This window comes from Vigna umbellata, chromosome 11 (genome assembly GCF_029865625.1).
Source record: "Vigna umbellata cultivar VRB3 chromosome 11, Vumbellata_1.0, whole genome shotgun sequence".
In the NCBI taxonomy this organism is placed as follows: Eukaryota; Viridiplantae; Streptophyta; class Magnoliopsida; order Fabales; family Fabaceae; genus Vigna; species Vigna umbellata.
Genome location: NC_142175.1, coordinates 2,202,501 through 2,213,969, shown reverse-complemented (window position 1 = coordinate 2,213,969; position 11,469 = coordinate 2,202,501). Strand labels below are relative to the sequence as shown.

At 36.2% G+C, this 11,469-nt stretch overlaps 1 protein-coding gene and 1 pseudogene across 1 annotated transcript in view; both read right to left on the bottom strand.

Moving 5' to 3' along the window:
* Window positions 1–4,662: 4,662 nt before the first annotated feature.
* On the bottom strand, window positions 4,663–6,579 carry LOC148190746 (chalcone synthase pseudogene; annotated as a pseudogene).
* Window positions 6,580–7,328: 749 nt separating this feature from the next.
* Window positions 7,329–11,469, bottom strand: part of LOC124820259 (NADPH-dependent aldo-keto reductase, chloroplastic-like) — a 6,852-nt gene continuing 2,711 nt past the window's right edge. The window contains exons 3-7 of the mRNA XM_088102333.1: window positions 10,901–10,977; window positions 8,724–8,811; window positions 8,350–8,604; window positions 7,808–8,047; window positions 7,329–7,574 (exon numbers count right to left, since the gene is read on the bottom strand). Coding sequence (XP_087958459.1) covers window positions 7,491–7,574; window positions 7,808–8,047; window positions 8,350–8,604; window positions 8,724–8,811; window positions 10,901–10,977 — 744 coding nt within the window. The 3' untranslated portion in view covers window positions 7,329–7,490. The remainder of the gene's footprint in view (window positions 7,575–7,807; window positions 8,048–8,349; window positions 8,605–8,723; window positions 8,812–10,900; window positions 10,978–11,469) is intronic.

Genomic DNA, 11,469 nt, shown 5'->3' with positions numbered 1-11,469 from the left:
GACTTGTCTATGAGGCCAAATCTTTAAATACACTCAACCCCCCACCTTTGTCTTAAAAGACTTGCGTCTTTTGTTAGAAAATTTCACCATTTGATCTTAAGCTCTTAATAAGTGATAGCGTAGTTTTTTGAGAACCTCATCCCTACTCTTCAGCTCTTGTGCCACTGCCTTTACCAATGTCTCTTCTGGTAGGAAGCGGGCTACGGATGAAGGGTCCTCCCATACTCTATCTCAAAGGGGGTACATTTAGTTGAACCTTGGAAAATAATGTTGTACCAGTATTTTTCCTAGGTAGGAAATTATTCTAGCTCTTGGGCTATTCAAAACAGAAGCATCTCAAAGAGGTTTCTAGGATTCTATTCAACACCTCTCTTGGTCCATCTGACTTGGGGTGATATGTTGTGCTCGTATGCAATTTTGTGCCTTGTAGTCCAAATAACTCCTTCCAAAATAAGTTTACGAAAGTAGGATCCCTGTCACTCACTATAGATGAGGGAATTTTGTGGAACTTTACTACTTCTGTTAGAATCATATCAGTAATGGTTTTAGCTGAATAGGGGTGCTTGATGGGCATAAAGTGCCCATAATTGCTGGGCCTATTCACCAATACCAAAATTGCATCATATCCATTAGATTTAGATATAGATAGGCTTACAATAAAGTACAGACTAATATTGTCCTATATGGCCTATGGAATAGGTAAAGGCTGGAACAATCTTTATGGGGAAGAGGCCAAATATTTATGTTGCCAACACACCATACATGCTGCAACGAAATCCGTCACGGTATTTTTCAAGCCTACCCAATACAAGGATTGGGCAACCTTCCTATACGTGCGAAACACCCCCGAATGTCCCCCTGTTTGAGTCATATGGTATTTGGCTATCAGTCTCGGTATCCATGGTGAATTAGCGGACAAGACTAATCGCCCTTTGTAGTGGAGGTGATCATGTTCCAGGGTAAGCGAAGGGTGTGATCCCACGACTGCTTCCAAATCCTTCCTAATTTTCTGTAAGGTTGGATTCCCTTCCACTTCCTCCAAGATTGTTTTAAAATCCTACCAAAAGGGCCTTGCAATCACCCTTATTTCTATCTCCCCTTCAGCCTTGTCACCAAATTTTTGTGACAATGTATCTGCCACCTTATTAGAATTCCCAGTTTTGTACACTATTTCAAATTCATACCCCAATAATTTAGCCAACCAGTTCTGCTAGCTAGTTTTGGATAGTAATCCTTTTTTCCAAGAGATATTTCAAACTCCTTTGGTCTATGTGAACCGGAAATTTGTCCCAATAGATAGGACCTCCTTGAATGGCTAGAACTAAAGCCTTCAACTTTGAACAAGCCTATATAAGAGACCAAGACACCACTCCAACCCAAAACCTTAAGATAATAGGTTCATAGGTCATTCTACTTATATATTAGTCATTTTTTCATTTTTGTCCAATGTAGGACTTCCAACTCACCTTAAACTTTTAACACATATTATCATTGAAAGAACTTGTATTGCTTTCACTAATTTTCTGAGTAATCAATTCTTGCAACTTTTGTTGTAAGTAGGTAGTGAATTCCATAAAACAAGGATTCAACTTTTGAGACATTATTTCTTTCATATCTTTAATACCTTGAGCAGAAGGTGTAGCGTTTGCCATATGCAATTTCCAAGAAGGACTCACTTATACCAATTGTTATGTATAGAGAAAGGGAAAGTCGCCAACACGAAGACGTACATAACAAGAACCCAAAACAGGTTGCCACAATAGAATTGAGAAGTAAAAACATTTTAATGTTTGATTACACGTATATTGACGTAGATTTATCTTCCTGTATCAGACATCTTTTACAAAAGCAATCTCTATATATATCAATATATAACAGCTCAAAAAGCACTGCTTGCTACAAGCGGTTACTTTATTTATACATATTTATATCACATGGAATGACAGAGTATTTTATGAAGTAAAAGTATTATTAAGTTTTAATAAAGAGGATCTCCACTTCGTTCCCTTTCCAATTTAAAACAAGAGGTCACATTTAAAACTTAATAATACTTTAATCCCAAAGAGGAGGAAGTGTCCAGAGTGCAGCCGCAACAAATAAAGAGGATTTTCACTTCATTCCCTTTCCAATTTTCATTTTCATGCGTTGTGGCTACAATGAACACTTCCTCATCTTTATTTCCTTCACTCCACTCTTTTTCCAAATTGCTTTGTTTAGGGTGTTGCTCCCTCCACCACCACCACTTCTCCCTCCACCTCCTCAACCTTCTGTAAAAAAAAATTTAATTACAAAAATAATCTTTATTTACTTTTAACCCTATTTATTTACTTTAAACTCAAACTCTATCTTTCTATCTATTTTTACTTTTCACTCAGCCCCACCTCCCAACTCTCCTTCTCTCTCTTTTCAGATTCCCACCCCCCAAACTCCACCACATCCGTTTGTTTTAATTACAAAAATATTAATATAATAAAATTATATATTTCATATAATTAAACTAATAAATAATTTTTTATATAATTATAAAATTGTTAAAGAATACAAAAACCATATATAAAAAATATATATTATACAAAAATATTAAAACAAAAAACTAATTATATATAACTGCAAAATACAAAAAAAATATAAATATAAACTAATAACAATAAAGATCTTCAAAAATACATTATTAAAATACATAAAAAATAATACATCAAAATATATAAATTACATTATTAAAATATCTCCAAAATTAATATAAAAAAATAAACTAATAAAAATAAACTGGAAAATAAACATGTAACTTTAAACGGATGTGAGCGTCCGTCAAAGGATGTCAATATCTGTTTAAGGCAAAACGGATATCGACATCCGTTTTCCCTTAAACGGATGTTGGCATCCGCTGAGGGATGCTCACATCCTTTTAAAGATTATACGTTTATTTTTTTAGGGTTTATTACGCACCTTCACGATGAATCCTCTAAGCACCACCACACCACCACCACACACCGATCTTGGCACGGCTGATTAATTACTTCCACGACCACTTGTAATCTCTCACTAAGCACATCAGCTAATGAAAGTCCACCACACTCGGAGACCACAATTCTATCACAATTAAAGAATGAGAGGAAGAAGTGGAACGTGAAAAAGAGGAAGAAGAGCATAACGAAACAATGAAGGAACGAACGATAAAGAGGAAGAAGAGTTGTCGTTGAATACATGTAGAGGATTAGAGTGGATAGAGGTTAAAAATTATTAACCCTAAAATTTTACTAAGGATAAAATAGGAATGAGAAAATAAAGAGAGGAGTAAAACAAGAATGGTGTGGTGGATGGAACAAGGGGTGGTGGTGGAGGGAGCAACATCCCTTTGTTTATTACCCTAAAGCACCAAAATAAAAAAAAAAAGGTAAAATTTGACCCATCCACCGTTTTTGTCTTTGCCTTGTGACTTTCCAAGCCCATCAAAAAGAACTAAAGTAACTGATATCACTGCAACCTTCAACACTACTGCTGCATTGCTAGCTTTTTCCAGAGGCTCCTAATATTATTATCAACCCTCTACAACTATGACCAAGCCAAAACAACAAATAAATAAAACCCTTCTACTATTTTCCAGACACAGTTTTGCTTTTACATTTAAGGCATAATACCCAATTTTGTCCCCACTTTGGTTCGGAAATCTCAAGTTAGTCCCTTTATAGAAAAGTGAGTTGAATGGATCCTTACTTGTAATTAATTGACTCTAATGAGTCCCTTCCGTTAAATAGAAGGAAACGGAGTTAGTGGACTGATGATGTGGCAGTTGTCTTTGGTGAGGTGTCAATACGCTGCTTACGTAGTGTTAGGTTCCCATTTTCGCAATTGTTTTCTTCCATCATCTTCAAACACAACTTCTGCAACCAAACAGAAATGATGGGAAGGAGATTGGGGAATTGGGTGTTTGATTGGTGTTAGGGTTCCCATTTTCGCAATTGTTTGGGAGGACTTTCTTTCTGTGGAGGAGTACCAGTGGATGGTGGCCTTGGAACATTGGGATTGGTTCATTCACTAACTTTTCTTTTTATTAATTTCTTCTGAAGAAACTGGACCCAAAGTAAGTGCATGAGCTAGAGATGAAACCTTTGAACGCATCTACAACCAAAGAGGCCATAGTTTGCGGTCATTTAGCTAATATTGTACCATGTTATCCATAGCTTCAAGTTTCTTTAACTCTTGTATAGTCTAAGTTTCAACTTTCAATCTGTCCTCTGAATGTTGTCACAATGTATGGGTGAATAGGGAGAGGAGAAAGATGAAAAAAAAATGTGACTGTTTCATGTACTGATGTTGTAAAAGCTGCTACAAGCAAGTATTCAAATTACAAAAAAAGAAAAAAAAAACAAAAGAAGACTTCTCTGTAAAGATTTGTTCTTGTGACTTTCACACCTGAACTTTAAAATGGGCACATTCTTGTGTTAGAAAACTAAAATAAAGAAAAACAACATAAAATAGACGCATCCAACTCAGTTGCCAGATTCGCCTCATTTGGCACCCTAATTTTCGATATAAAAATAAAGAATTACTTTGAAAATGTTTATTTGGTTTAGAGTTTGATAAAGTTGATTGTACTATTAAAAGCTACTGAGATATGCGTGTAAGCTTCATGAAACATGACAAAGCAAGGGCCAAGAGTAATTAATCAGTCACGAATAAATGAATTATATTCCGACACTTCTCTTTTAGGTGCGAAGACAATCAATACAGAAAATTTGAAAAACTACCTCCTAGCACTAATTGCCAATTTATTATATACATTAAAGACGCAGGTCATGCGACTTATCTCAGTCAAAATTACACAATGACCTTCTAAACTGCCGTGACACCTATTGAATGAGGAGTGCATTTATGTGTATCTGTTGATGGGGGGCTATCACACACCAACCAGTAGCTAGAAATGGATGTAGAAGCTTTAGTTGCAAAGATGTTATTGCCTATGCAACACGTCAGTTCAGTTACATCCTTAATGAAAATCAAGCAAAATTCTTTTCATGTCGATAACTCAGCCCCTGGCATATCAATGGCAGAACCATCGCCCAAGGCCAAAATTCTGCCATAAACACACCAATGCCCACGGCATGGATATCCCTTCACAAATTGCCTATGGCGACGGTGGTTGAAAAACACCTCGTTATGGCAACCCTATAACAGTTACTTAACATCATTGGGCAGGTCTTACTTGCCGATACTTCTAAAATATAACTTAGAATTTAGAACAGTTTCAAAATACTGAATGAACTTCAACGGTATACTAATATTCTTGTCTTCAAAACATTTACAGTACAACATTCCTCAACCAGGAAGCATTCACATTTAGGACAGCATTTTTTGCTGAGTAAACTCCAAATGCGACCAGGGTTCTATTTTTCAACCAGTGAGACCAAGTCTTTCATACAGAAAAATCAATCAGAAAGTAACAGGTGACCATTATCGCGGAACACTAAATATTTCCAGAAACAAATAGTAGTAGCGCTCCACACTTTGAAGTTCAATACTGCTCAAGTACTTAAATGGATCCCAACCCTTAGTCAATGGTTTTGAATTCTGAAAAAACAAATTTCTCATAGTTTCTAACTCGAGAAGCAAATAATTTATAAACAAAATCAGCATATTTAGCCTCATTTCAGTCAGCCATTACAACAACAGTAGCACTGCCACTTCCAGAAGGGTTCATCAGCCGCGTCGAAATCAACCTATTGAAATCAAAATCCGGTATCAAATTCTTCGCCGTCTGGTTCTTCACCTGGCCATAGTTTCTCAAGGAATGACACCGAGCACACACAGTGACCTCTTCTTTCTCCCTGTTAGCCTCCTTAGACATCCTCTTCTTCTCAGCTTTGGATACCTTCTTCCTCTTTACCTTTTCCAAGTACTCCTCAGTAATGTTACCATACCCAACCCCAGCAGGTTCAAACCCATCCAATTCCAACTTGTCATCATCTTCACCCAGTAAATTAGCTTCCCAGTCATCAGAATCCCAGTCAATCTCATCTGTTAATCTCTTACTCTCTTCTCCAAGCTTAATTTCACTTTCATTCAAAAAACCCACTTCACCGTCAAGACTGTCCGACAAGACTGTCCAAGTGGGTGTCACTTGGGCCACGGAAGGTGACTGCAGTGATCTCAGAACACACGACAAGCACACGGGCACCCTTGTTGTTCTCGGCCAAATCCTTAGCCAATCGAAGAACCGTGCCTCCAGCAAAGCACCCCTGTTGGTACATCATGTACCTCTTCACATAGGGGCGAAGTCCGAGGAGTTTGGTGAGCTGGTAATCAGCACCAGGCAAAAGATCAAGTGAGTAATCTCTGATCAACACAGTTTGGTGGGGTTGCAGTTCCGATGGCAAGGATGGTTGCTGGGCCTTCTGCCCTCTGAGCCTGACGGATCTCCGACACAGTCACCATCTTCCTTTGGTTTGCTTTGAAGTATAGAAGTAATAATAGAAGTGGGCGGTGATGGTATTTGGACACGAAGTGAAAGAGCAAGTAGAAGGGGTTTCTGTTTGGTTGCAGAAGTTGTGTTTGAAGATGATGGAAGAAAACAATTGCGAAAATGGGAACCCTAACACCACGTAAGCACGCAAACAATTGCCTATTGACACCTCACCAAAGACAACTGCCACATCATCAGTCCACTAACTCCGTTTCTTTCTATTTAACGGAAGGGACTCATTAGAGTCAATTAATTACAAGTAAGGATCCATTCAACTCACTTTTCTATAAAGGGATTAACTTGAGATTTCCGAATCAAAGTGGGGACAAAATTGGGTATTATGCCTACATTTAACTTCTTCTTTTTCCCCGATTTGCCAACAAAAACCTATTTCTTCTTCTATAAACCTATTCTCCTATAGAAGACTACTACATTTTTCATTCCAAAACTGCTAGAACTCCACCCTCTCGCGCCTCCTCCCTGGCCGCACAGACAACGCCATTAAAAACCACTGGAACTCCATCATCTGGCGTTGTATTGTAGCACGATGAGTCAGTTGTCGTTGGTGACATCGCCAAACACCAAGCGCACCACTCCATTGGAGTGGGACTATCCTTTCAAGAAACAGCTTGCGGAGAAAGAAAGAGAAGAGGATCGAATTGCAACGTGGAAATCATGATTATAAAACACATCATCCACTGAATTTAACACATGGACCCAATTGACACACTTGAAAAAAAAATCCAATTCCCAGAAATACGAGGACAAAGGTTTAAACCTATTATTAATTTTTTATGTGTCTCCATCGAGTACCAATGGATTGACATTTTTTTATTTTAAAATATAAAATAATTTGGGATGAATGAACTCAACAGTAAAAGTATTATTTTTTTATTAAGTGTCTCAATAGGAAGATCGAAAGAAAGATGTGCATATAACATTTTCTGCGTAAATTATTACAATATCATAAAGATATCTTTATTTTGCCTAAAGTCCGAGAAAAGAAAATAGGTATTACGAAAACAGTTATTTACTCACCATCCCAGAGTTCTTCAGTTGTCTTGTATCCAGGAGATGTCTTGCTAACAAAACCAGTTCCTGTAACTATTCTTTCCTGCATCAGTAAATCAGAAAATTTAAATAAATGTATGTTCTCACTGAAATTTCCTAACATTCTTGCATTGGCCTTAGCTATTAGCACATAAACTGTTTTAGTATCTTATTTGTATAGCAAGTAAAACTACGATATATGAGAAAAAAAAAATTCACATGATTTGGGTATTAAACTAACTTATTTTTAAGAAAAAACATTTGTTATTGATCAGAAGACTGCATGAAAGAACTAACCTTCTCGATGTCAGAGAAGTTGGCAAGCAAATCTGCAGGTATAGACCAATCAAACAGATCAAAGTTTTCCTTGAGCCTAGCATCATTTGTACTCTTAGGAAGTACACTGTGACCCATTTGTAGTCCCCATCTTAGAGCTATTTGTGCTGGAGTCTTCCCCAACTTCTCTGCCGTCGTGAGCAGCACTGGATTTTTAAGTATATTACTTTCACTGTATCCTTTTCCCAGAGGTGAATAACCCTGAAGAAGAGCATCAGTAAGTGGAGATAGTAAGCAAAATTCCAGTTCATAATAAAAAAAGGTTCTTGTATTCTCGTTTTTACAATAATCATACCAGGTTAAAACCTATGACCTCATGTATACTACCAAAACCCTCACCACTAGGCCGACACAAGTAGGTCACAAAACCTTTATGTATTTAAAAACAGAAGTTCATACAACATTTCTACCACACTCAATAACTCCTTCAAGATCGATATAATCGGACATGTATATTTATGTAGCATGTATAGCTATAACGACCTTAAATTTTGCATACTCACTGATAAGTGCACTCCCTTGGATTCACAGAAAGCATGCAATTTGGGTTGCTGTAATGAAGGATGCAATTCCACTTGGTTAACGGCTGGAGGCACATTCGCTATGTTCAACAGATCCTGAAGCTTCTTTACAGAGAAATTGCTGACCCCTATAGCTCTAGTCTTTCCAGAATTGTAGAGTGCCTCCATTGCTCTCCAAGTGCTAGGTATGTCAGGTTTGGTAAGCTTTCCGTCTTTTGCACTCACTGGCCAATGAATCTATAAGAATATAGACATGGAAAATAAACCTTTTGACATAAGTAGATAAATTCAACGACACTGTATAATTTTCAAACATAAATTGATGCAGAAGAAAAATGATTTTATGATTTACACACAAGGTAGAGATCCAAATAGTCCAGTTTCAATTCACGTAAAGTTCTTTCAAAAGCCTTTGGGACGTCTTCCGGCAAGTGATCATTACACCTAAAACATGGGCAAACTAAATTAGATAGAAATAATGTAATACACCATCAGACCAATGAAGTGTGTAATCAAGATTAAGAAAAAGAAAATAGCAAGCACCGTTTGATTAAAAGGCAGAAATCAATTGATTTTGTTAGTGCGAAAGTCATTATGATAGGTTTCTTTGGTAATAAATCTATCTAACTCCTCTCACAGCACACACACTAACACAGAAAAGAAATGAAGGCTGTATATTTCTTCTATAACGAGCAAACAATGTACACACAAGCCTCCAAGGGAGCACTCCCCCTCCCCAGGATATAGATGTCATGTCTATACAAAAGAATTAACTAAAACTAAAACTTTACAAGAGTTCCTCAGCCTCTTATATAGGCTCCCCTCCCACTAACTAACTGATGCTAACAGTTACAATCATATCAGTGTCCTCCTAACCACCTAACAACCTTATTAATTCTTTTTCCTCCTCTCATAGACTCTTAGTATCCTACCACATTAGCTTACAATAAACTTGTTAATGATTTTACACAATGCTATATGATCAAAACAGATATTGAACAGAGAGGAACAAATATTTTGATTGGAGAACAAATATTGAACAGTCAGGATAAGTGGAAGTCTGAATTCTCCAATAATGGAATTTAGTATCATCAAAGCTCTTTTTCAATTCATTGTAACCTAAGAAGGCAACTCATAATACAAGTTAACTGGGGAACCTCTTCAGTGTGGATGGGTTAAGTGTAATACAGAGTGCAGCAGAAATTGATGGCTTCTTGAGAGTAACATGTGGTGGGACTTTTCGTGTATAGAGCTGCTATAAGAGGTTCCTTTTCTATTTCTCATTGTAGACACAACGGCTTTTCAGATCGAGTTCTTTGTCACTATCAATGCTATTAAGATTACTTATAACAAGAAATGGTTAGGTTTGTGGATGTAGAGAGATAGTACAAGTGTAGTTCAGGCGTTTACCACTTTTACTATTCTTCCTTGGAGGCTTTTGATTAAATTGTATGGATCTTCTTAAGGAGAAGTTTAAAGTTTCACATGCAAATAGAGCGGGTAATAGATGAGTTGACTTACATACAATACAAGATATTATATATCAAATTGATAGGTGGTGGGATGTTATGCATTCTTTTCTTAGTATTGATTTCTTTAGAGATAGATATTATTTACCTTTATATAGGTTTGATTTTGCCCCCTATGTTATATATTGTTGTCATTAGAGGAAATATCTATAGAATCTTCTTAATTAGAAAATATTTGTAGGATCTTGTAGGTTATTTTTCAGTATATTGTTTCCTTATTTTCCTTTTTTAGAATATTGATTGCTAAAAATAGAGCTAAGGAGAATGTAATTGATATGAATGAAAATAATAAAGTCACTCTCTTTTTCAAGTTGGTATCAGAGCTCCCGATCTTGGGAGCCCCAATTCTGCTGCAACAGTACTCATAATGGTATTGTTCATAAACTAACATGTGTAAACACAAGTCGGTTTTGTAGGATTGAGTTAGGTTTAAAGTCTATTTTTTAATATATAAATATATATATATATATATATATATTTGTTTTTCTATTTTAATAATACCTAACTATGTTGCAGGTGATTGATGTTGCCTAGGATACCAAGAGTTGAGATTGCAGATAGGATAGTAATGCAAGTGCATACTTGCTTTTAGTTAAAGAAAAGTAAAGGAATTATGTCCCAATTCAAGAAATAAAATCTCTGTTCAAAAGTTTGAAGAATTGAAAAACAATAACTTTTTAATTGGATTTTGCTCAAGTGTCCTCCACAAGAAGCAGTTCCACTCAAAGCATGGTTGGGCATTAAATTGTGAGTGATTTCCATGGTTTCCCAATTTGTGGAGAACTAACCCTCTCTGCTTAATGGTGCTAATCCAAAATTTCTCCGTACCTCCTTCTAATCCTTTAAAAGATAATTCAATGAAAATACAGCAGAGTGCTGACCTCTTAAATTGTATTTCAAAAACTACAGATTAACGGGGTGAAGAAAGTGAAGACTTAAAGTGATTATGTAGATAAGCTTGGCAACAAAATAATTTGACAAGTATTATGTAAAAAAAGACAGACCATAGCTTGGAGGTGATAAACATATCTTCACGCTTAACTACACTATCAGCAAACAACTTCTTCAATGCATCACCAATCTACATAAAATTTACAAAAAAAGTTATTAGAGAGAGTAGAGTACCAAAACAATGTTTTCAAAAAAGAAGCTACGAATTCTAACACTAAATAAATAAAAAAATCAATTCTACAACCAATGTACTTAAAGTCGACATGCACATTATTGTGGCCTTGATTATGTCTCTTGCATTAAACTACAGAATGTCTTATGCAAGGTTCTGACTTCCACTGAAGCCTTTCTTCTCAAAGAGCTTCCACCACTCTTGAGCTTGATTCCATGGATTCTCCTTCCATTAAAGAATAGCAAACAAGGAGAAGAAAAAATCTAGGCAAGGAAGATCCACCTACACGTGCTTCTTATCTATTATATTGTTCTAATTTTCCATTAACCAACCTTGATTCTCTGTGTTCATTTATGTTCCTAATGGAGATAAATATAATTCTTTTATGTACAAATACATTGAATGAGACTAGTAAAACATTTCTGCCTTTTCAAATGAGCAATCCTATTC